Raw genomic sequence first — 27967 nt, forward strand, 5'->3', positions numbered from 1 at the left:
ACTGACACAAGTTCTTTCTTTGGGTAACAACATTTATCTTTTGACCTTGACATTGGAGTTGGACTTGCATTTGCGAAACTTCAACCTTCACCATAAGCTGCCATACGGGGGCATCAGTGTTTCACAAACACATCTTGTGTTTAATATATTTATGTAGATAACAATGCAACAGTGAAAGATACATGTATGTATATGAAAAAGGTGTTGGAACAAGCTCAAATAATTGATGTTAAGTGTTTGGTTTTTTAAAATTCAGTAGATTACTTTTCACTTTCATTCTGACTCTACAAAGCTCTTAGAGTCACCATCACTTTGATCCAATGGATATTTGGAAAGGTGTTTGCTACTTTTTCTTTCTTAACTATAATGTAAAGTTGCTTGATACATGTACAACTCAATATTGAGATTATCTGTTTCTTAAAAAAACTTCAGATCTTGGGGAAGTCTTCCTTCACATTTTGTACACATAGGTATATTTTAAACTGAGAAATTTTCAACTTTCTGTGATCATAATTGAGTATTAATACATCTAACTTAAAAGAAACAAACCACCTTTGGTGTTAATACCATAAAGTTTATGCAATTACATAGAATTACCCAATGCAAGTCAGTATTAAATTTCTTTGGAATTACTGAAAATCTGATTTTTTTATAGACACGAACATTCCAGCACCTCCCTAGTAAGCCTGAAAAAAATTTGTTCATGATTTTAACTTCAAAATCTGATCATATTATTCATAATGGAGGGTTCTTTGATTACATTTCAGTTGTCTCTCTATTTTCTTGTCATCATCACTACTAGAAAGCCAGCGATTACAAGGGAACACACTCTCCTCATAAAGAGGCTTCTCTCGACCACGTTTAATGTATTCCTTAGCCTCCTTCTTCTGAATATATCGCCGAACTCGCACCTGAAAATGTATTAAAGCAAAGAATTGTAACTGTAGGTGTTAATATGATTGATATCTGAAAAACTGTATAAAGTAATATCAAACAGCATGCTAAATATAACAGTGAAAAGAATGTGAAATTAAAGGAAGCAAAGTTTACTAAACATTCATAACTTCTACACTGACATTTCACAGTTGTTTTCCATTAAAAAAGTTTATAGTAATTGTAGAAATTTACAGCAACATTTGATATGAAATCATAACAACAATCTAGGATCTGAACTCACAAAGGCAATAAAATACAATAAAACATAAAACACAGTAGCTAATATGCAATAATGAATTTATAGGCAATGAAATACAACAAAACACAGTAGCAATCAGGCAATAATGAATTTACACACAATGAAATGCAATAGAACACAATAGCATACCTTCAGCCTCGGTCAACCAACACCTGACCAGGACCATAAAGTCAAGAGTAGACCTCATCAGAAGTCAATAATTGTTTAATATTTACAGTGAATCAAATTGTTCAGCCCTGGAACTTTTTGTGTTGCCTGCAGAGCAGAGCGGCACTTAGGGATCACTTTCTCAGGCATATGTCTGTCTGTCTAGCTGTCCGTCTGTCACACCCTATTTCTCAAGAACTGTAAGAGGTATGGATTTGATATTTTGCACATATATTGCTTGGTACTTTGGCTTTTGTAAATTACCATGGTAGCTGACCTTGTGCCCCTTGACCTTCTTTTCAAAATAGTTCATAGTGCTGATATACAGCATATTTTTGACATTTAAGAGGTAAGTCTATGCTATTTAGGATGTGCACTGATTTTCATCAGATATTATGAAAAATACCAGCATTACAATCCACTTGATCTTGACCTTCGACCTACTTTGCAAAAAATACCCCTGACAGTTTGATTATATTATGACTTTTGAATTTTGAGAGGCAGGATTTTGATAATTAGCATTTATACATGTTTATGAACTCATGATACTGTACTTTGAAACTGTATGATATTCAGTTACCACACAAACTTACATGTATATTTAGATACTATGAAAATACATTGGGATCGGTATCTCACAATGGATTGTGTAGACTGACAATTGCAGTAAAGACAGACTGAAATCTGTTTTGGAGAATTCTTGGAAAAATGTTGAGCTCATGATACAGTACTTTGAAACTGTATGATATTCATTTACCACACAAACTTATATTTAAATATTATGAAATTACATCAGGATTGGTTTTCCACAATGGATTGTGTAGACTGACAATTGCAGAAAAGACAGACTGAAATCTCTTTTGGAGGATTGTTGGAAACATGTATTAATAAAATGATATAAATAATAATAAAATATATAAAGTTCATGTTCTTATGAGCTACCATGGGATGACTAAGAATATTTTCATTATGATGTGACTCAGAAGTCAGAAAAGAGTGCAAACTTTTTTTTTTTCAAAAATGATCGATGAATGACAAAAATATGTGGCAAGTTGTCAGAAAATAATGTAAATATAAGAGATGAATTTAATTTTTGAGAATTCATGAAGTACATGAACTACAAAGCTTCACGCCTGCATATTATCATGAAGTGCTAATACGCTTCATGAAATATGCCGGCATGAAGCGTCGTAGTTCATGTCCTCATGAATTCTCAAAAATTATATTCATCTCTTCAATATATGAAAAGAGGATTGGATTGTAGCAGACTAAAAATTCTTCATTGTAAAGATGAGCCATCACCAGTATTTATCAGTGTATGAATTCTCATAAAAATGTATTCAACAGTTTCTCTTCCTCATTTTGTGTTAACATTTGTGTCAAATCTCATACTCTGCTACAATTTGGTTAGAGCTATTCAACTGTGTCATAATTTTCTGATCTGAAACTGAACCAGACACATAATGTGATGAATGGACAGACAGAAGAACAGCAGAATGGAAGGACAAAAGACAGATAATGAGTCACAACAAACATTACATCCCCCCCACCACACCACCACCCATATTCATTATATTCATTTGTGGGGCATAAAAAATGATATGTGTGAACGGAACATTTCAGTTCCAAAAAACTTCAATTAAATTACCATTACAGGGATTTGGAAATGTAATTAATCATATTACAATTACTTTGCAAATGTAATTAATTAAATTACAAATTACATTTAGAAACATTAGAAAAAGTCATGAACGTTCCTTTACATTCATATCAAATTCAGTTACTTTTTTTCTTTTTTACATTATCATTATTGTGTCCCCTAACCTACATCTATCGGGTTTAAAGATTTTCCTGCCACGATGAAGATATTTTCCACTGGGGCATTTGTGACAGGAATATATAGATACTGACACTGCTTTATACATATAAATGTAGATACACTATACCTCATCTAGAAACCATCCAGCCCCAGGTCCTGAGCCATCATGGCCAACTGTCACAAATGCCAAGGGTCCAACATCTACTGTCTCAATCTGCAGGATGAAAATGGTAGAGTAAGGTCTGTGATATCAATTATACATATTTAAGACTATTCTGTTACATTCACTTTTGCATAAATTTATATTTATAAATGCTTATCATATCTTCTTTATTATATAAAAGAAATTGACGAAAACAATTCTATTGTTTTTCTTTGAACAAAAGTAGAGATATATTTGCTGTTGCCAAATGCAATGAAATACAGAAATATGAGAAAACACATGAGTATATGATAAAAATCATAAATGTAAAACCTCAAAGAGAACTAGAGTTACCACCAGGAGAATGAAAGATGGACAGACCAAAAGAGGACAGACAGAAAAAAAATTAATACCCCTACTTTCAGTGAAAGTGAGGGACAAAAACTGGGTCAAGGTTGCTGCACACCCTTAATTCACGATCAATCTATGCTGCTAGTGCCATGGAAAAAGAAAATATGCTCCAGAGAAGAATTTTACACAAAGATGATTTTTGTCTTTGACCTTTGATCTATAAAAATTGGTTCAAGGTAACTGACATCATTTATCCATGGGCACTCTTTTTTCCATGGGTTAAGCCAAATATGGCCAAGAAGAAAAAAACAAAACACTCTGGACAAGAATTTTACACAGAGGTGTTCTTTGGCATTGATCTTTGATCTAGGAACTTGCTTCAAGGTCACTGCATGGCTTTTCATGGGTGAAGTTTGACCCAGATTGGGCCAAAAGGAGAGACAATATATCCGGTACAAGTAATATCAGACATAGAGATGGATGACAGACTGATCACTATATATTAAGGGGCACAAAATGCACTATTAAGACTGATCCTCTACTCAAAGCTATGCCCTCCTTCCTTCTCCAATAATGCCCAGTGTTCTAACATAATAAAATCCGAGAAAGTATTTTTGAGAATAAACATAACTGACAGAGATAGAGATGTATGTAAAATCACTGCACTTAGATATGGTTAGTGTGAACTGAAAGTTTAACAAAATATTACATAATGTATTTTGGGAGAGGAAAGGTGCACTGTTAAGGGTTGAACAATAAAATCATGCACACTCTTCTTCAACATTCTTTGGGTAAAATAAAGGGTACAATCACCATATAGACCTACAATAATGATATCAGCATCTACTCCAAAACTCTGAAAGAAATTGGTCATCAACACAGTCACAGTCAGATAGTTTGCTTCAGTTTCAAGTTTCTTATTAGATATTATGCATGTACAATTATGGACTCCAGTGTAGGTCGATATGTGGTTATATCACTTGACATGGGTCCTTATAACCACATACTGACCATTTAATGAAGTCCATAATAGTTATATTATATAATCACTCAATGTGAATAATCTGACACAGTCTTAACTAAACAGACCTAGCTGCCATTATGTCACAGTAGTAAAGATATGCTTCTTATATTATGATGTCACATTCTACGTAACTTTGGTGCAGCTGAATGATGAGTCATGCAATATCATATTCCGCGTATGCGTTTTTGCGTCAATGTCACAAAAGGACGAATATCACATGACATCCTTTTAGCCAATGAAAATTATGAACATAATCATTTTATACAATATTTGCTATCATTGGCATGAACTTAGTTTTAATTGACTGAATTTATAAATGTGTTTCTCCAGTCAAGGTCTTACCTACAGTCATGAAACTTGGGAACTTTAATAATGAATTTTATCCTTGCTGAATACTATAGTAATTCTTTGATTTAGTATAGAGAGAGAACACACTTTCATTTTGCTCACCTTGAATACATCCGTCTGTCCCTTTTCAGAATTATTTTTCTCATCATCCAATGGTAGTCTTGGTGTTTCAAAGCCCTTCTTTCCATGCAGCTGTATATAAACATTTGCGTCAGTCCCAGCAAAGGATTTTTTCCCTGTCTTCACAATGATTTGGTATGTTGTGCTTGGGGCTTCTAATCACAACAAATACACATATCAGCAGAAAATAAATACAGAATTTTTCTTTTGTTTTAAAGAGAGTTTCTTGTGATTTTTTCACAAAACTCTTTTAAAGCTAAAATTCTTCCAAGTACAGTGTATTTATTCTTCATAGAAGTGATTCTCTGAAAACATGAAATACAGTCATCCTTGCACCATATGTGGTTTACAATTATCTCTCAACATGAGGATAATTTTTTTTTTAAATACATGTACATGTAATGATGTAACAGCTTTTTTTTTTTTAAATCTTCGATAAGACATACCATGACTGGCTTCTCCCTTGTAGTGAAGTTGCTTCTTCATACACTTAAGCTGCCTCTCAATCTTCCCATCATCTTCTTTCTTATCAAGCCATTTATTACATGGGAAGTGAAACTCTTCATAATCAGGAGTTCTAAATGGTGCCTCTTCTTCTTCCTCACTCTCTGTATCAGACTCCTGCAGTTCACGCCTCTTCTTTCTCTGTTTGTGTTTTGCCTTGGCTTTTTCTCTAACCTTTTTTTTCTCTTTTTCTACGTGAGCTTTGATTTCTTTCTTTGTCAAATGTTTTCTTATTATCACCTAAAATAGATACTGTATGTGTACTTGAAAAAGCGGGGTTTGTATTTTAGTAACTTTGGCGTAGACAACGATGCGCAAATTTAAGAATACCTTTTAAATAAATCATAAATGTTTACATTTTCATATATTTTTCCTTAAAATTCTTTACATATTAGAAAAAGTTCATGTTCTAATGAATTACCATGGGATGAGTAAGAATATTTCCATTGTGATGTAATTGAAGTAAAAAAAAAATAGTGCATATTTTTTTTAAAAAATAATCGTTGAATGACCAAAATATGTGGCAAGTCATCAAAATAATCATGTAAATATAAGATATGAATTTAATTTTTGAGAATTCATGAGGTACATGAACTACAAGGCTTCACACCTGCATATTTATCATGAAGTGCTACCGCGCTTCATGAAATATGCTGGCATGAAGCGACTTAGTTCATGTCCTCATGAATTCTCAAAAATATATAGCACCTGACTAATGATGCAGGGGTCCCAGGTTGGATTCCTGGTCCAAACATAAATTTTCTCCTTTCCTGTTACCATACTAATGGGATAGGCAAATTCTTCAGTGCCAGGTCTATGTTTGTATTAATTAGGAAAAAAGGTCCCATAATCAGTGCTTGTTATTAAACTATCTGTTTTCTCAAACTCTTGTTTCTTAATTTTTTTCTAATTTTCAAGATACACAAGAGCAAGCCTTGCGTCTTTCAAAATAAAAAAAAAATAAGGAACTCAAATTTGAGAAAAAACTGGATAGTAACTTGCCATGGTTTATAATTATGAGAACCTATATTTACATGATGTTTTTGGATGTTAAATCTTTGTAGGTGTTCTGAGGGGAGAAATGTTTTGTTAAATCTTTGTAGGTGTTCTGAGGAGAGAAATATTTTACTCCTCAGAAATTTGTAAAGACAAGAGTAAGAAATTTAATGCAATTTTTCAAATCAAAGTTAAAAAGTGTGTTAGAGAAATAAATAAATAAAAACATTTTTTGCATAGAAGATCCCCATTAAGAAATACAAGTAAATGAGGTATCTACTCAAAGTCTTTCTACATATGTAACACTTCATCTATAAATTCTAACAACAAGAATAAGTGCTCATAAATTCTTTGTAAAAAATTATCATTATTTATTATTCATTTAACTTTTAATACAACTTGGCAACAATTATAATTTAATGAAAAATTTTCCTGTACTATGTAGTCTCTATATATATGTACATAGAGTGTTGTTTACTTGATTATGTACTAATTAATAAATCTTATGTTGATATTTAATTAATAGAATAGTAGCTGTCTAGCTGAATGTGAAATGAGAAAACAGAGTGAAAGTCACTCTTTCTTACATGTGATCCAATCCCACAAACTTTTACTATATTTAATATAGGTATTGAGAGATAGTCAGTAAGGAATTAAGTTAGTTGTTTTTTAACAAATTCAATGAATCTTACATCATCTAGAAACCATCCAGAGCCGGGTCCTGAGTCATCGTGGCCAATCACAATGTGAGACAAGGTACCAAGGTTCACATCCTCTAACTGGTAAAATATATATAGTCACAGTGTTACTAAAGCATACTGATCATCTTAAGTATTGTTGGAAAATTATACCTACGGCATGTTATTAAAACAGAGATTACCTACAATATTGTAAGAGGTATGTACAGTAATGCTAGAGCAGTGAAATATACACAGTACATTACTAAAACATATATAGTGGTTATACCTACAATACTTTTGGACTAGTTCAATATGATTCTTCATATATACATACAATTGTCTCTACTACATTTACTGATTAAACAGCATGTTGTCTGACATTTCCTCACGGTAGTTGTATATAAATGCAAGATCTCCTTGGTCATATGTACTTAGTATCACAATTTAAATGAGTGCTATTCAAAGGAAACATGTTTGATTCTCAATGGACCTCTGATTTCAATGTACAGTGTACAAACCTCAAAAATATCCTCCATTCCCTTCTCAAAATTATTTTTGGCATCATCAAGCTTGGTTCTTCTGGAACATCTTCCATTTTCTCCAAATATTTGGATGAAAACATCAGCATCTGTCCCAGCATACTGAACTTTTCCTGTGTGGACTATCACAGTGTAGTGTACCTTCTCTTCTGTAACAGATGACAGTTAACAAATACATGTACCATACATGTACCATATACCGGTAAGCAGAAGTTTTAGTGGGGATTCAATTTTGGCTTTATCAGGGAGGGTGTTGAGAATGCTAATATTGAATATTGCTAATGATTCATTTCATCTTGGTGGTAATAGTTTCCTTTCTTCAGGATAAATGGCTTAATTCAATTATCTTGCTAAAAATTTTACTTATTTGGTACTATGACTGCATTCTTTGATGCAAGGAACAAATCACATAGTCACAAGTCTAGTCTAGTTTATAACATTTACTATGTACTACCAAGTCTAAATAAATATTAAATTATTTCTAAAAGGTACCAGTACTTTTGCCAAATCTACTGTAAACATACATTGTTACTTATTTTAGTGTAATAATATTTAGCACCTTTCATTCTGCTTCTTGTCCCCAGAGTCATGTACATACTTATAGATAATTTAACTATTACATTTCCTTTGAAAGACTTAATTCATGTGCTAATTTAAGATTGCACTAATCAGATGAAGAGGTTGATTGTGCGAAGTTCTAAGATTAACATTAATCCCCTCCATATTTTATATTACCAAATGATAAAGATGATTAAATTTGATCATCCTGACCTTGGGAATTCTCACTGAAATGAAGAGTATTACTGGCACTCTTTAGTTCCATCTGTACCAGACCGTCTCCTTCATCATTGGCCAGCCATTGGTTACATGGAAACACACACTCCTCATACAGAGGAGGAGTAACCTTTCTCCTCAGCTCTTCCTCTTCTTCCTCACTGTCCTCGTCTCTTCGCTTCTTCCTTCGCTGATTGGGACTTTCCTCTCGGGATTTTCTCAGTGCAGCTTCTTTCTTTTCTCTCTTGTCCTGCTCTTTCTTTACATATTTGCTGGCTTCTTTTTTCAAGATGTATCTTTTGATTTTGACCTACAGGTGTGTAACAATTATACAACTATTACATTTACGTCATATTTGTGCACGTACAGATAGAGGATGCATGTGAACTCTGACCTAGTGTTAAATTATTAGGTTCACATAAACATCATAAAGGTAAACATATTTTCCTATTGTTATACCTTTAAAAATTTGTTCCTATATAAATCAATACTAATAAAAGTCTAACATTTCCAATGTTTTACTGAGCGTGCATAAAAAAATCGATGTTTGACCGCAGAGTGAGATATTGGACCTGTCGATGAGATGTTGGACCACTTATGTCACATAATGGGCGGGGTCAGCTAAATCTCATTTGCATTCGTTGGTGGTCGACATACATGCATGTCAAAAAAATTTAAATTAATAAATAAAAGGTATAACAAAACATTTATTGACTGTGTTCTTGGGCAAAATGCATGTTGCCCTCGAACCCAGTCAATAAATGTATAATGCTTCTTTTAGTTACTTTTTAAGGAAATTAAATTAGTAGAATTATTTGAATGAAATCAGTTTTAAAATTGTTTCTTGACATTCTTACACCCCAAAAACTACATAAATATCACCCTTATAAACTCTTTTTTAACCAGAAAATGATTTTTTTTTTGTTTCTTCAACACAATACATTACCTCATCTAGAAACCATCCAGCACCAGGTCCTGAGTTATCATGACCAACAATAATGTGAGAAATGGAACCAACATCAGGAGCTTCCACCTTAAAGCAAAGGCAAAACCTGATGCATTTATATCTAACTTATAACAGGAAGAAAAAAGAATACTGTAAACTAACTTTTTCAACAGGGTCATAATTCCAATGAATCACAATTTCTGATCAATCTGCAGGGATGAAAAATTCCATGGAAAATTTGTGACCACGCACTTACATAGCATAAATTAATAGTCACTTCTCCAGTAACTTGACAGTGAAATGAACAGTCATGCAGAAATTTTAAACATATTTTAAAAATAAATTTATGAATTCTGCAGCCTACTTACTTTATATTGTTCTACAGCACCCCTTTCAAAATTGTTCCTAGAGTCATCCAACTTGATTTTGCGAGTGGCTCTGCCATCTTTACCACAAATTTGTATGAAGACGTTTGCATCTGTTCCTGCGTACTTGACATCACCGGTTTGCACTGTTACCATATATGTTGTCTTTGGACCTTAAACAGATCATAAATCATATAACTCATACTTTATAATATATATACTATTTCACATTTTGGATTATATCAATAAATAATCTATTATTTTTTTCCTCTACCTAATTATTTTTTAATTGTATTAAATTTTATTGAAAACTAATGTACACAATATTTTTTTAAAGAACATACATGTAATGCCACATAAAATTAATTTTTAGTACATGATGGGGTGGAGCTTTGATTGCATGTTTCCAAATTTACAAATGTACTACAATTCTAGTGCATGTATATATGCTGGAGTAGGCTCACTATTCTACAATATTATTAAGCAAATGTATAAAGTTAGTAGGTCTTGCATACGAATTGAAAACAGTGTAACAGATTTCTTTCCAATAAAATTAGGGGTTTAACAAGGAGATAATTTTAGTCCAAACCTGTTTAAGATTTTCATAAATGATCTTCCCAACTATCTTGAAAAATCAATGGACCCTGTTTTCATAAATGACTCTCCTATACATTGTTTGATGTATGCAGATGACATTATTTTATTATCTACCTCAGCAGAAGGATTACAGTCCAAGCTTAACATCTTAGAGAAATACTGCCAAAATTGGTGTCTTACCCTAAATCCACAGAAAACAAAAATTCTGGTCTTCAACAAAGCGGGCAGACATATTAAATATATTTTTAAATATCAAGAATATAACCTTGAATGTGTACAACATTGTAGATATCTTGGTATATACTTCAGTGCATCAGGCATTTTCTCCTTTGCTCAAGGTGATTTATATAAAAAGGCTTTAAAAGCATATTTCAAACTAGAAAAAAATTTTCTTTCAATGAATCCCAAAATTAAAACATGCCTACATGTGTTTGATCACACAATTAAACCAATTCTTCTATATGGATGCGAGATTTGGGGATCATTCAATTGCAAAGCTAGTAAATTCAGAAGGGGGGATAAGGTCTCTTTGGATCAGATATACTCTAGTACCATGTGTGAAAAACTTCACATAAAGCTTTGTAAATTTCTTCTTGGTGTGCATAAAAAATCTACAAATTTTGCTGTTTTATCAGAGCTTGGTAGATTCCCGTTACACTTTGACATAGTAAAAAGCATGGTTAGGTACTGGCAAAGACTTGAAAGACTGGAAGAAAATGATAGAGAATTTCCTTTACTTAGAAATGCATATAAACATTCTAAGAAACTATATTCTGTTAATAGATCCTCTTGGTACAGGTCACTACACACTATTCTAGAAAATATACCAGAACTGAAGGGATGTTTAAACAACTGGAAAAAAGTTAGTTAATATACAATACACAAAATTCTGAAGAAAACTTACATAAAATTATGGCATGACAATTTGGGCAGTTATATGGATGGTAAACTACGTACTTATGTTAAATTAAAGATCAATTTGGTTTCGAAAATTATCTTAATATCATTAAGAATTTTGAGTTGAGGAGATGCCTGACTAGATTTAGAATATCTTCACATCATTTACAAATTGAAGTTGGAAGGTTCCAGGGTATCCCAGCACACATGCGATTATGTTCTAAATGTGATTTGAATGAGGTGGAGGATGAAATACATTTTCTCTTCAAATGCACTAAATTCAAAGATGAACAAGAAATTTTCTTAAAATCTGTCTCAGAATTATGTACCAATTTCCCTAATCTTGATTTTAATGAGAAGCTTATATGGCTATTTTCAAATGAAAATGAGTCAATCTTAAGAATACTAAGTCAATTCATATCAAAACACTGTATATGATTTTTAAACAATATTACTGTATATTGCTACATTTTGTTAATTATAATTGTGCTCATTTTGCTTATCTACATTAGACATGAGGAGGAATGCAACCTTTTATTCATGTTTTTTTTTTTTTTTTTTTTTTTTTTTTTTTTAACTGACTAAAATTCATGCATTTCCTTGAGCACCGTCCCTTGATGTCTTCTGTAGACTGGCAACCACACCTTTATCTTGTAATCTATTTACATTTATACACCCACCATGGTAAAATTTGTTTAAATTTTTCGATTATGTACATTTTCTCAATTTTATGTGATACATACATTATTGAATTACTGTTCTACATAAGTTATGAGGAGGAATGCTGTCCAGGCAGTTACACTTCTGAGACATGTATATCCTAGAGCACTGTCCCTTGAAATCTTTTGTAGTTTAGGGACTCAATTGTAATGCCATATATGGCTTCCTGGTGTAAGGGAGATAATTCAAATTGCTCATCAACTCTATTTTTGCTTAGACTCAACATCTAGTATTTTTATGTTCTGTATTGCTGTATGTTCATGTATTTTCTTGTCCTCTTGAGTGTTACAAATTATGCTTGTATCTATGTTATGCCCCCAGTGGGACCATGATTGGCAAATAAATTCTATTCTATTCTATTCTATGCTGACTTTGTTCAATTACCAACCAAAATTCTTTTTAATCCATTTTGAGCACCCCCCCCCCCCCCAATACAACCTAAGGATGGTACACTTTTAGAGGGGTGAGAGGGGATGAGAATCTAAAACATTAATTTTATGTGGCCTATTAATAAATCAAGTTACATGAACAAAAAAAAACTAACAAATTCAAAGTAGCACGCTAGTCAAAACCAACTTGTAAACCATGCAGTTAAAATTTGAATTTAATCTGAATTAAAGTGTGTTAAACTTGGTAAATATAAAACATGGATTTCTGGGAAGTGATGAAAGGTCCATAAAAATTTCTATGAGTTAATTCAGCACAAACATCATCGTGGGATACCCATGGGTGGTCTCAACTTCTACTCATCATAAAAGACAAGATAATGCACCCATTGGTATCTGACAATACATAGACAATGTAAATGAACAGAATAAGTTGGTGATCCAAAGGTACCAGCTCACTTAAAAATGCTTTAAGTACAAAATCATGCATTCAAAAACAGTATTAAATTAGACTATAGGCAAAGAACAGGAAGATACATAAAAAATTTACCATTTTTAACAATCTGATAACCTGTTATATAATACACACTAAAATATACTCATTACACACAAATGCTGTATGTTTTGTACAACATAGAATGTCTTGTATCCATATTTAAAATTCTTACAATCTATTGTCCCCTCCCAATATAATTTTTTTTTAAATGTACATGCAAAAGTCAACAATGTCAAAGATCTCTTTAATATTTTAATTATATTTATATGCATGATGTTAAATTGATAATAATTTATTAATTTGCACATGCATAATTACAAAGTTTAAATATTTAATGCAATTTTGATGTTTGTTCATTTACAATAAATTCACAAAAAAAAGATAGTTTTCATATGACATATTTTCCCTCGGAGTTATTCCCCTTGGCCACCATCTTGGAGGTCAAACTGGTGAATTATCCTCTTTGAGCGACCAATTTTACGCTTATATGGCAGAAATATACAGAAAAATATCTTTACAATATTAAAATTACGAATTGAAGGAGGCTCTAACAAATGTATATTCATCAGAAAATTTAAACAAGATTATCAACACCACCAATGCCCAGTATGAGTCTGGGTATGCTGACCTCCAAATTATGGCAGCAAATGGGAATCACTCTTGCTAAAACTGAAAACTATCTATATAAACATAACAAAAGTCTGTGAGCCAGTGCTCACTAGCTATACCCCCACTTTGATGTGAATATATACACTCTGATGTGATTTCGGATTCGTCCAAAAATGATTCTCACCATATGACATGCCTAACAAAGAGTGTGCTAAAATTTCAAGCATCTGCAATCAGTAGTTGCTGAGAAAACTGTGATCAAAATTTGTTATGTATGGTACGGACAGATGCATGGATGAACAGAAAGTTGACATCGGATTTGTACAAAAATGAATCCCACCATATGGCATGCCTAAACAAAGAGTGTGCTAAAATTTCAAGCATCTGCAATTAGTAGTTGCTGAGAAAACTGCGACAAAAATTTGTTATGAATGGTACGGACAGACGCATGGATGAACAGAAAGTTGACTTCGGATTCATACAAAAATGAATCCCACCATATGGCATGCCAAAACAAAGGGTGTGCTAAAATTTCAAGTATCTGCAATCAGTAGTTGCTGTGAAAACTGCGACAAAAATTCGTTAGGTATGGTACTGACAGACACATGGATAAACAGGAAGTTGACATCGGATTCATAAAAAAATCGTTCCCACCATATGGCATGCCTCAACAAAGTGTGTGCTAAAATTTCAAGCATCTGCGATGAGATGTTGGTGAGAAAACTGAGACGAAAAATTTGTTACGGACAGACAGACAGATGTACAGCTAGACACACAGACAGACAGACAGACACACAAGGGTAAAACAGTATACCCCCCTCTCCTTCGGAGCAGGGGTATAAAAACATAAATTAATAAAACAACAAAGTTCCAACACCAAATAAAATATTACCTTTTGTTCCTTTGAATGTCAAAAATAAATATTGCTATTCTTTATACATGGTTATTAAGATGAGAAACAAATGGAATGGATAATGAGTTAATAGTAGTATGAATTAACAATAGTAAATATGATGTATGAATTTTAATTTTGTTCTAGAAGTCCAGTTAAAACTGAATGTTTATGAAATATTGAAAGTTTCTATGGAAGTTACTAGTAATTAATGATTGATACATTGTTGTGTATATAATTATGATGTCAACCTTCAATATCTCAAGTGGAAAGGAACCAGCAAACTTTAATTGTCTTATATCATTTTTTATTCTTCTTTTTATTTCATGGCATATTACATTTAAGCAAATTAAAAAAAAATATTTTTACTTCTACTGCAAAAAGTGTTGTTACATTTCCACAAAATAATATATAGCTATTATGAACATATATAAGCACTGAGTTTCTGCAATTTACATTAGGCCATGAGTTCAAGACAAACTTGACTGTGTAAAGAATATGCAAACTACATGTATATAAGAACAACAAAATGCCAGGATGAATTTTTAAGGACTGTCAAGTACAAAAGTGCCCAAACAGACATGTAAGATGTTCTAGCACCAAATTTATATCTGATGGTGGCTGTGATAGTATACATGTAACTTTTATACAAGCATATAGAACATTTCTGTAGTGCTACAACTAGGGTGTCATTTTGTATAGATCTGTCAAAAATTAAGAATTGATATTTTATGTGTTAACATATACCTACACTTTTATACAGACATGCTACATAGTTCTGTTTTGTCAGTATTCATTATTATTACAGGTCTCTTTTTATCGGTTTTTTTTTTTTTTTTTTTTTTTGGTCATTTTATCATGCATATTGTACTGTACATGGTATTTTATTCATAAAAATAATTTATATCATTTTTTTTACCTGTGTGCCTGTGATCTACATTGTAGGTAACATTTTTGCTAAATTTTAATACATTTTTTTTGTGTGTGTGGAATTGTAAAAAAAAACTTTTGCAGAATCATAGCTTTTTTTGCAGAAAGGTAATATCAATTTGCAGAAACTTAGTTTTGTTTTTTTTTGTTTTGGATGTTTGTCTGTTGGTTTTTTTTTTTTTTTGTTTTTTGTTTTTTGTTTTTTTTTTCAAATTTTAAGCTTTAAGGAGAATATCCTCAAGGGAGGTAAACAAATAAAACACACATATCAAGATATTGATGTTTGACAGAATGAGTGATGAAGCACATGCTCTCAATAAAATTTCAAATACCTGTAGTTAATTCTTTAGGAAGTGATTTTTTGGCAAAGATTTCTCGATATAGATGTCCTTTTCCAACATCTTTCCCAATAAATCCCCCATAAAGGAAGTAATAGGTCTGTTTTGGTGCATTTGTGGCAATTGTGATCTGTATAATAGCTTATTGTTACTCAATATAAACAATTCAGTCAGATTTTTTCATAGAAATATTGTACAAATTTAAATGGTATGTCCTTTTCTATCATTTACATGCATATATCAGCATTAGCTTTAATTACTACATGTATAAGTAAAATATTTAAGTTAAGCAATTACTACTCACCTTTTCTAAATGCCATCCTGAGGCTACACCTTTGCCATCATGTTCTATCCTGAGAAGAAAAAAAACAATAAATCATCTAGCTATCACAAAATTCTCCCTAAACTTATTTACTATATATCATTAGGCTGAGTTTTTTCTCATATTTTCATGTACCTGTACATTAGGACTTGTACTGAGCAAAAAATTGTGATATGATACGATACAATACTTTATAAGGCAATTAATATGCGATATATTGGATTCTTTAACAGGTCTATGAAAAACAGTCTTATAAATCGTTTAATGCATGAATTTCATAGAAACTAGGTGTTTTATAATCCATTTCGAAGTTCTTGTCTCACTGTCATCACAAATTGCATTTCAAATTCAAACTTTTAACGACTGTAAAATCAACATGTTAAAATATGGTTGTCTATGTATTTTGTAATATTATTTAAAATCTGCTATCCCCAAATTATTATATCATTATTGATCATTTTTAATGCAAAACAGTTAGATATATTCTTTTGTGATTGAAATTCTCAACTTTTTCAAAGAATTATAAGAAAAACTGCCTGTTTGATATGTAATTGGAAGTTGCTTTTTTTTTTGATACAATACATTCTTGAATATCGGTACATATCGATATATTGATACAGCACTACTGTACACACCTGATTTTCTTTAACTCTCCCAAATCTCGCTGAGAAATTCTGAATTTGTCGACACTCCCCTTTTCAAAACACTTCTGCCCTTTTGAAGAGTCTACCAAATGAATTTTTGGGCTCTGTCCTCTTGCACCATATATAGTCAAGTAAATGTTGGCATCAGTACCACCAAAGGACTTGGTCCCTGTATGCACTGTGATGTCATAATCTGTAATTGATGATTAAGTTAATTAAAATTTGTCAAATGAACCTATAAATTCAAATATCTTTTTCAACAAAAGAAATAATTTGTTATATATGAATACATTTTTATATTAAAATACATTCAGGAATCAATGCTCTGTTATATAATAAAAAATATTGCGTAAATAATTACATCTAGCAGTTAATGTTTTCAGATTTGTCTGCCAAATTTTTATTTATTCATGTATTTGGTGGTTTTTGCTCCTCTCACATTTTATTAGTTGATAATTCTACCTGCTTTACTTATGATTCAATCTCTGTGCTAACCTAATATTGTATAGCTTCTTGTTTTCATTGCTTGGCCATGATTGGTTGTTCATGCTACTTGCTAACTTATGATTGGTTGCTATTCTTCAAGCTGACTGGATGTTCATTCTCTATACTGACACCTATTTTTATGATTGACTGTTAATTGTCTCTCCTCTCTTGTGATAACTCATATCCCTTCATAAACTAATGATCCTTGCTTCCCAATTATTGGTTGTTCATACTTCTTGTTTCCCTTTCTTAGCTATATTTAGTTGTTAAATGTTTACTCTCCCTGCTTACATGTACCTATGATTAGTTATTTATTCTTCATGCTCACCTATGATTGGTTGTTCCTCCTTCTAGCTTACTTATGATTAGTTATTTATTCTTCTTCCTTATCTATGATTGGCTGTTCCTTCTCCTTGCTTACTAGTAAGATTAGTTAGTTATTCTTCTTCCTTACCTATGATTGGTTGTTCCTCCTTCTAGCTTACTTATGATTAGTTATTTATTCTTCTTCCTTATCTATGATTGGCTGTTCCTTCTCCTTGCTTACTAGTAAGATTAGTTAGTTATTCTTCTTCCTTACCTATGATTGGTTGTTCCTCCTTCTAGCTTACTTATGATTAGTTATTTATTCTTCTTCCTTATCTATGATTGGCTGTTCCTTCTCCTTGCTTACTAGTAAGATTAGTTAGTTATTCTTCTTCCTTACCTATGATTGGTTGTTCCTCCTTCTAGCTTACTTATGATTAGTTATTTATTCTTCTTCCTTATCTATGATTGGCTGTTCCTTCTCCTTGCTTACTAGTATGATTAGTTATTTATTCTTCTTCCTTATCTATGATTGGCTGTTCCTTCTCCTTGCTTACTTGTGATTAGTTATTTATTCTTCTTCCTTATCTATGATTGGCTGTTCCTTCTCCTTGCTTACTAGTAAGATTAATTAGTTATTCTTCTTCCTTACCTATGATTGGTTGTTCCTTCTCCTTGCCAATCAGGTCCCGACTGTCAGGGGAATCAAACCACTCTTGACATTTAAACACCCACATCATCCCTGACTTCATGTCTGTAATCTCAACTCTGTCGAGGAACCACCGTAAACTTCTCTTCCCTCCTTCATGCTAAAGAAAACATCATCAATACATACAGTGTATACTGTATAGATGTATAAAAGCAATTATAATTATTTATTCATCTTTGCTCATTTTGGGCCACAAAATCAACCACTTGACCAGTATATAAGACCATTACTTTATCAAATTATTAAAAAAAAATCAAATTAAAAATGCTCTGAGTTTTCAAAGTCTATCTCTACCTCAATTGTAATAATTTCTAGATTCCCAAGTCTCGGTCCCTTGAGAAAAAATGATTCTTTGGTATTTCTCATAAAGGAAAAGTTTGAAGTTTTCTTGGACAATTTAGTTCTGTACAAGACATCTCTACTTCCCTTAATTGTAATAAAAACCTGAAGAACATTGAAAAAAACCATGAAAATTAATATTTAACTTTGCATAAAAATATCATTCATATAAGAAACCCTTTCAATATAAATTACAGTACTTCAACGGAAGTGTCTATGGTGAAATTAAGAGTAATAAACATGATAAACAGAGAGTGAAATTTGAGATTCTAGATAATATCGATGAAAAGATAGAAGAAAGTGAAAAATGAACGAAAAAATATTCCGGATCTATATGCCACGTTAAGGACTCCTTGTACTACTATTCGTAGAGACTCTTCCGGTATCGTTTGCCAACGGATTTGGCTACAACAACGCAGTTTTGTGAAAGGCTTTGGGGTCTTACCCAACCATTTTTGAACTTTAAATGTGTGTTTTATATGTTTCTCTTCTCTTATTCCTTATTTCTGCTCTCCTCTTTCTTTCTTTTCTTCCTGTATCACTTTTTTCCGAAGTACAATGGCTCCACGCTTTCAAAGGTAATGTTTACTTTTCAACTAAAGATGAATTTACAAATTTTATCTGTTAATTGTCAGGGTTTAGGGGATATCAACAAACGCCGAGATGTTTTTAACTTTTTAAAAGGACTAAATTACAATATATACTGTTTACAAGACACACATTTTACACCCAACTCTGAGAATGATGTTCAAAATCTATGGGGTTTTGATTGTTATTTTAGCTCATTCTCCTCAAATTCGAGGGGTGTAGCCATTCTCGTTAATAATAACTTTGATATACAAATTTTAAAACAAAAAGGGGATGCTGATGGAAACTATCTCTTTTTAGAATTTAAAACTGATGAAAAAAAGTTGCTTCTTTGTAATATTTATGGCCCCAATAATGATAATCCAGCCTTCTATGAAAACATACAAACTTGTATAGATGATTTTAATTGTGAAAGTGTTATTATGTGTGGTGACTTCAACCTTGTTTTGAACCCAGACATTGACTATTATAATTACAAACATATAAATAATCCAAACGCAAGGCAAAAGGTTCTTGATTTTATGGAAGATGGTGGTTATATTGATATATACAGACAGTTTCATCCAGACACTCAAAGATATACATGGAGGAAAAAAAATCCACTAAAACAAAGTAGGCTTGATTTCTTTCTGATCTCAGAAAATATATTGCCAAGTGCAATAGAATGTACAATTGAAACAAGTTATAGGTCTGATCATTCTATGATTAGTTTATCTTTATCTTTTAATGATTTTAAGAAAGGTAAAGGTCTTTGGAAATTTAATAATTCCCTTTTGAGTGATGAAAATTTTCTTTATACTATAAATGAAGTCATCAAGAATGTTAAAAAACAGTATGCTGTACCTGTATATTTAATGGAAAACTTGCAACAAGTTAACGATGAAGAATTAACTTTTACAATAAATGACCAATTGTTTTTGGAAACCCTTCTCATGGAAATAAGAGGAAAATGTATTTCCTACTCTTCATACAAAAAGAAACTAACAAAACTAAAAGAAGAAAAACTTGTAGAAGAAATAAAACGCCTTGAAGAAACAATACATACTACTGCTGACAATGTTGAAATTTTAGAGGAAAAAAATAAGGAATTAGAAGATATAAGAAAACAAAAGATGAGGGGTGTTTTAATAAGATCTAGGGCAAGATGGGTAGAACAAGGGGAAAAACCATCACATTATTTTTGCAACTTAGAGAATAGAAATTTTACAAGCAAGATCATTCCAAAAGTAGAAACAGAAAATGGTACAATTATTTATAAGCAGGCCGAAATACTGAATGAAGCCAAAAAATATTATGAATACTTATACAGAGATATAGATAATTCTTTAAATGACATCAATCTTGATGATGAATTAAACTTTCCAAATATTGTTAAACTTTCAAAAGTTGAGTCCTTGGAGACAGAAGGTAAAATAACATTAAAAGAAGCTTCAGAAACACTCCATAATATGAAATCAAACAAATCACCAGGTTCAGATGGGTTTACATCAGAGTTTTTTAAGGTATTTTGGAAATCCGTTGGAATTTTTGTTGTAAGGTCCATTAACTATGCTTATGAAAACAATACTTTAAGTATCACGCAAAGACATGGTATTATTACTTGTATACCGAAAGGTGATAAACCCAGACAACTTTTAAAAAACTGGAGACCCATCTCTTTACTAAATACTATTTATAAAATCGCATCCGGCTCAATTGCTAATAGAATGAAAAAATATCTTGATAAAATTGTTCATCGAGATCAAACTGGATTTATACAAGGAAGAAATATTTCCGAAAATATAAGACTGATATATGATATCATGCAATTTACAGAGGAAGAACATATACCAGGACTTTTACTCCTGGTAGATTTTGAAAAAGCTTTTGATTCCTTGTCTTGGTCTTTTATACAGAAATCCCTCAAATTTTTTAATTTTAGTAATTCCTTTAGAAAATGGGTTGATATTTTTTATACAAATATTACAGCTGCTGTTAATCAAGGAGGAAATCTATCACAGTCTTTTAACTTACACAGAGGCTGCCGTCAAGGAGATCCTTTGTCTCCATATTTATTCCTCATTTGTGCAGAAATCCTTGCAATCAGCATAAGAAACAATAAAGATATAAAAGGGATTCAGTTTATGAATACTGAAAAAAAGTTAACTATGTTGGCAGATGATACTTCTCTAATATTAGATGGAAGTGAAAAATCACTTCAGTCTAGTCTTGTTACTCTTAAAAAATTTGCGGACATATCAGGTTTGCACATAAATTATAGTAAAACTCAAGTAGTTTGGATTGGGTCAAAAAAAGGTAACAATGATACTCTATGTACAGATAATATATTAGAGTGGGGAAAAGCAACTTTTAAATTATTAGGCATTGAATTTGATACAAATCTTCAAAATATACTTATGCTTAATTATGCATCTAAAATCGGTAATATAAAAAAATTAATACAACACTGGAACAAGAGAAATTTAACTCCTCTTGGTCGCTTGACAGTTTTAAAAACCCTTTTACTGCCGACCTTAAATCATATTTTTGCATCTCTCCCAAATCCCTCTGAAATACAAATAAAAGAATTAGAGAAGATTTTCTATACATTTGTAATGGGTAGTAATAATTCAAGACTGAAAAGGAAAATTTGCATAATGAATTATAAGGAAGGGGGCTTCAAGATGATCAGTGTAAGAGAGTTCATTATGTCCTTAAAACTAGTATGGATGAAAAAATTGTTACTACAGGACAATGGGTTGGATTCTTTTTTAGATGTTGACATTAAAAAAGTTGTATACTGTGGGCAAGAGTATGTTGTCAAAAAAATGAATGATTTAAAAAATATATTTTGGAGGGATGTGTTGCAAGCATGGTTAAACTTTAGTGAAAAATCCTTACAAAATGACACACTTCTTTCTTTAGAACCATTATTTCTAAACAAAAATTTAATTATTAATAAAAAGCCATTTTTCTATAGAAGATGGTTTTCAGGTAATATTTCATGTATTAGTGACATACTTTATGAAGATGGGTCATTTATGAGTTTGAATGACCTGCACGCGAAATACGGGATAAAAACACATTTTCTTGAATATAATGGCATTAAAGCAGCAATATTAGAATGGCTGAGAAAGATAAACAGAGATCCTAATAATTTATTAAAGGTAACTTATCCATATATTCCAGAGAATGTTAATTCTCTACTGAATGCTAAAAAATCCCATGATTTCTATGAAATATTAATCAAACAAATAATTGAACCTTTGGGTAAAATCTCTTGGAATAGAGTCTTTGACTTGAGCAATGGTGAATGGGAGAAAATCTTTTTACTCCCATTCAAAATTACAAAAAACACAAAACTTCAGTGGTTCCAATTTAGAATAAATCATAAAATACTAGCAACAAATTCCTTCCTGCATAAAATTAAAAAAATTGACAGTAATGTATGTACTCTTTGTAAAACAGAAACTGAAACAATTGAACACTTGTTGTGGGAATGTGAACATGTTCAGACTCTTTTAGAGAATTTTGCAGAGTACTGCTTTGATAGAATCCACTCTACTATAACCTTCTCAAAAAAGGAATTTTTACTAGGCTCTGTGAAGAAAACTGACAAGCTTAAAAATATTATTGCTCTACAAATCAAATATTACATTTATCTGTACAAATGTACAAACAGAAACATTTCCTTAGGTGGGTTGATATCCTCTATTAAGACAATGTATGAATTACAAAAATATATATCTTATAAAAATAATGAAAGAGAATCTTTTGATGAAAGCTGGAGACTTTTGAATGACTTATTTTCATAATTCTCTCTCTCTCCCCTCTCTCCCCTCTCTCTCTCTCCTCTCTCTCTCTCTCTCTCTCTCTCTCAATTTTTTTTTGTAAAAAGAAACCATTGAAAATACAATAAATTATAAAAAAAAAAAAAAAAAAAAAAAAAAAAAAAAAATTACAGTAATTTGGATACTGGAACATAAAACAACTCAATTTTTTAATGCTTCTAGTTGCTTTTTCAACTAGATTTTATGGATTTACCTCCCCTGTGGTCCCTGCATTGACCTTATCCCCTGTGTATATATCCACCCTGTACAAGTGATCCCCTATGTTTGGAGCCTCCTCTATCATCTTTTGCTTTACCCTTGGTTTTGGAGCTACATATTCAATCCTAGGTTTGGCTGACACTGGTCTCTTTGGCTTAAAATAATAATAATAATGAATTTGATATCTTTTCTTAATAGTTATTGGTATCATATTTGTTATTACAATGTATTTTTGTTTTGTTTGTTCGTTTGTTTTTTTTTCCTCATTGTAGTTTATACATAAAGTACATGAGTTAACTAGACATTACCATAGAGATAAAAAGATTGAAAAGTAAATAATACTGGATATTTTCCTTCATTTCTTCATAGACATGATACATCTACCGGAAATTATTTAGTTACCCTGTATTGTAGCAAATGTCTCTTGTGTTCCTCTAATGTGGAACAAATGTAACAAAAGGTAGTTTTGGGTCCTGAAATACAAAGAATCAAACCTCATGCATGCACATATACCATGTATATTAATCATATAATAATTATACTATAATTTATATATAATTAAAAGTATAAAGTATATAAGTATTATATAATTATAATACAGAAGCTGTTGCAATGGCTCTTTCATTAATTGCAACTTAGGCAAGGTTTAATACAGAGATTTGAAATATAAATCTCATTTGCAGAAAAGACGAGTTAAACAAGAGGCCCATGGGCCATCGATCACCTGAGCACTGTGGCTAGGAAAAAAGCAAAAATCAGTTCAGTATTGAAAAGCTTTAATGCATAAGTGGTCCCGACCTACCCTTAAAAAGGGATAGGGGGTTGGGGGTTGGGTTGGGTTGGGTTGATTTGAACAAAATTGAATCTACACTAACTAAAGATGCTTACATATTTCTTTGTCTGTGACTTTTTTTTCTTACAAGTTTGAACTTTCATTATGGTCCCATCCTACCCCGAGAGTCATGGTTTGAACAAATCTGAATCTACAATATCTGAGGATGCTTCCTTATAATTATGATCAATCATAGCTTTGCTGTTCTTGAGAAGATTTTTAAAAAATTTTCCTATGTATTCCCAGGCATAACTTTAATCATCAATTGTGGCCCCTTCCTACCCCCAGGGGGTCATGATTTTTTTCAAACATGTACACCACTTGAAGATGCTTCCATATAAATATGACCAATCATGGCTTTGCTGATCTTGAGAGGAAGATTTTTAAAGATTTTTCCTATATATTCCTATGTAAAACTTTGATCCTCCATTGTGGCCCCATCCTACCCCCAGGGGTCATGATTTGAACAAACTTGAATCAACACCACTTGAGAATGCTTCCATATAAATATGACCAATCATGCCTTTGCTGTTCTTGAGAAGAAGATTTTTAAAGATTTTTCCTATATATTTCTATGTAAAACTTTGATCATCCATTGTGGTCTTACTCTACCCCCCGGGGTCATGATTTGAACAAACTTGAATCTACACTACCTGAGGATGATTCCACATGAGTTTCATCTTTCCTGGCCCAGTGGTTCTTGAAAAGAATTTTAAAAAATGCCATTAATTTTTCACTAATTTATAATTATCTCCTCTTGGGAGAGGCTCTTCATATGAACAAACTTGAATTCCCTTTACCCAAAGATACTTTGTGCCAAGTTTGGTTGAAATTGGCCCAGTAGTTCTGGAGAAGAAGATGAAATTGTGAAACGTTTACAACAACAACAACAATGATGACAATAACAACGACAGACGACTGACAAATTTTCATCAGAAAAGCTCACTTGAGCCTTCGGCTCAGGTGAGCTAAAAATGTAATAAGTAATTTGAAGTCAGGGTCAAAGGAAATGTCAAGGTCAAAAATGTTGATGTAGTTAAATAGCTCTCACCAATACGTATAAGCATATGAGGTTTGATTAAAATATCTTGAATAGTTTCTTTGAACCTGCAGAGCTAAACACTAATTTAAGAAAAGTAAGGTCAAGGCCAAAGGGAAGAAAAACCAGAAGTCTCTGATGAGACTGTAGCTCTACTGGTTTTTATTTATAACCAAGGAAGAGAAAAGTAGCACTTGCACTTGAAACTATGCAACAGCAATAAATAGAATAATGGTTCTTGGTTTAGTCTCTTTGTGGCAAGATTTATTGCAATCAGATTAAAACTGTTGGAGGAGTAATTTTGGAAGTATTTCACAAAAATTTCTATTTTTAGTTACCATGGCATTGTTCAGTTCATTGAACTGCTACTCTCCTAACAAACCCTTGGCCTATCGTGCTACAAAAGTTGTGATTGTTTATGTCACATGATCTTGAATCTTAACATATATGCTCAGCTATAGCATCATCAACAGAAATAAAAGAGCCTTTTTTAAAAATTGAAGTATTTAATTAAAGAATAATTAACAAGTAGATACTGAGCAATGTTTATTTCTTATTTAGAGTGTAAATCTATATCTGAAATACACTGTATATAGAATGACATGTTACAGATCGTTGCTTACCTGTGTTTTTCATTCCCGAGACTATAGAGTAAAGATATACCCCGAACAGAGATATTGTCATTAACAATAACACTAGCTGATTGGTCGAATGATATCAATAAACTCCTACCACAACATGAGAAAAAAATCCCGACTTTTGATAGCATGATATACCAAGGTTTGTGAGGAAAGAAGCAGATCAGAAACCCCTGGCTAGTGAAGATGCACTACTAGCTGTTTTATGCTCAAGACATTGGATGAACCTGAATTAAAAGAGGTGTCAGATGTCATATGTTTTACATGCATCCCTAATCTTCAGGTTAGATGCATACTGCCTGATGCAATATTCTTTAAACATTTCAAACATCCAGAATTAATTAAGCGCTATTAGACCCGGGCCATTAACTAACCTTCATCTGACTTAAATTTTTTCCTATGCATAATGTTTTCATTTTAGTTCAGTTTTCTTTGTGATTCTCTTGTTATACTGTAGATTCCTTATTTTACACGAGTACTTAATATCGCGAAATGGCCCTCAGACAATCGCGAGAAGTATAATTCGCGAGTGGACACTTAATCAAGAGTTTTTACGTGGATTTCAGCACCACAAAAATTAAAACGAGTAATTTTATTTCGTGAGTGGTAATTACGTGATAATTAATTCCTGACATATATTTAGGAATCTTCAGTAATTTCTTCTCATGAACAACCAATGCTGAGCATGAATATGATTTTCCATTGAGTCAAAACAATCATGATGTCACAGACACATGAAGAATCATAGTTCTATATAGACATAGACAGAGGGTACATATGTCACGTTAAAACATTGGTTTATAATTTCAAAACAATCACGCTAATCTGAGAAAATAAACCTTTCACAGACTTTAATGTCTGAATTTGAATTAAAAACTTAATAATAATGGGGAGCTCTATAGACTAACATGTAAGAACAGATGAAATTCGGAATGAAATCTACATTCGTCCAGCAAATTTTTGTGTGAAAACTTTCCAGAATTCTTTTGCTACCATGATTCCATATGATAATGGTGAATATAGCAACCTCAGTTTTGGAAGTTGATTCTTGCAGAGAGTTTAAAAGATTCAAAAATAATGGCTACTATTGAAAAATAAATGATGTCTTTTCTTTAAAAAAAAAAAAGCACTATCTAGACTCCAGTAATGGAAATGCAACTAACTTATGATGTCTCAGTCTAGACTGAGTCTTGTGTGGTTTGATGAGGCCAATCAAAGTTAAAAGTGTAAGCTATGTAATGGTTAAGTTTAATAAATTATGTAAAATATACAACTGCGCTTGCCCAAACAGTTACATCATAAAACATATTAAAGTGTAAATATATGGAATGTCTTTCTGATTTTTTAGAAAGTTCACGAGGGATAATTAACACAGACACTTTTCAAAGAGGTGTTATCTTGTTATATTACCTGTAGATAAATTTAATGAGTCTGACTCATCATCTTTAGTGGAATCCTTTTTAGTAGGCCATTTCATGTTGTCTAGAACTTGGCTGTCCGTAAACATGATATTTGTGTCATGCCATCTTACTTGTTTTGGATCTGGTGGACTTGGATATGCTAAAATACAATCATGAATTGAATATTCACATCAAACAAGGCTCTTTATGCCAGAATTCATTGAAAATGTTTTGCAAGATTTTCTTCCCTGTAATACTTGAGAATTTTTTTTTTAAATTTCTGTTCAACTGCGAGGAAATTCGAATTCATTTAATGGAAATTTCGATGTATCTTTTCAGTTTTACCATTGGATGAATATGCTGACTTTGGTCTATCACTGGGATGCCAGTGTTTTATTCCATATTGTAAACATGGTTCCAGTTTGTCTGCCATATTTGAGGATAATCGGTTGAGATTATCATGAGTTTTCCTGCATAAATTTTGGAGACCGTCACCATATAACTTTGGATTGATTTTGCCAACGCATGTTGTGACAGTTCCAACTTCTGGATCAGTCAATCTAGATCTCGAAAGATATTTTCTTTCTTTATTCATAATTTAAAGGTTTTGATGCAACTGTTCCAAATTAAATCATTATTATCATCCAAGCCAAATGGCAAAGTATGGCAAATGTGTTTACATTGTAACCACAGGAACTTAGCCAACAAGTGGTCGAAGGTGTCGTAATTTTTTTCGTAATTTATTTCATGGTCTAATTCGTTTTATTAAAAACAAATAAAGAAGTTCATATGAATGTTTGAATATAGTTTAACAATTTTTT

General features: G+C 31.9%; 1 protein-coding gene across 1 annotated transcript; it reads right to left on the reverse strand.

Moving 5' to 3' along the window:
* Nucleotides 1-608: 608 nt before the first annotated feature.
* On the reverse strand, nucleotides 609-27748 carry LOC133182314 (lipoxygenase homology domain-containing protein 1-like). The gene is made up of 18 exons (XM_061317107.1): nucleotides 27492-27748; nucleotides 27157-27306; nucleotides 23640-23710; nucleotides 23233-23391; nucleotides 18577-18726; nucleotides 18226-18382; nucleotides 16773-16974; nucleotides 16120-16168; nucleotides 15810-15945; nucleotides 9954-10123; nucleotides 9586-9672; nucleotides 8637-8949; nucleotides 7845-8014; nucleotides 7339-7425; nucleotides 5593-5890; nucleotides 5129-5301; nucleotides 3289-3375; nucleotides 609-911 (listed from the first exon to the last, which is right to left on the reverse strand). The coding sequence occupies exons 1-18, from the start codon at nucleotides 27739-27741 to the stop codon at nucleotides 732-734; spliced, it is 2889 nt and encodes a 962-aa protein (XP_061173091.1). The 5' UTR covers nucleotides 27742-27748; the 3' UTR covers nucleotides 609-731.
* Between the last annotated feature and the right edge of the window lie 219 nt (nucleotides 27749-27967).

The sequence above is a fragment of the Saccostrea echinata genome, unplaced genomic scaffold, assembly GCF_033153115.1.
Source record: "Saccostrea echinata isolate AGI-Se365-2 ecotype Australia unplaced genomic scaffold, CSIRO_AGI_Sech_v1 ptg000009l, whole genome shotgun sequence".
In the NCBI taxonomy this organism is placed as follows: domain Eukaryota; kingdom Metazoa; phylum Mollusca; class Bivalvia; order Ostreida; family Ostreidae; genus Saccostrea; species Saccostrea echinata.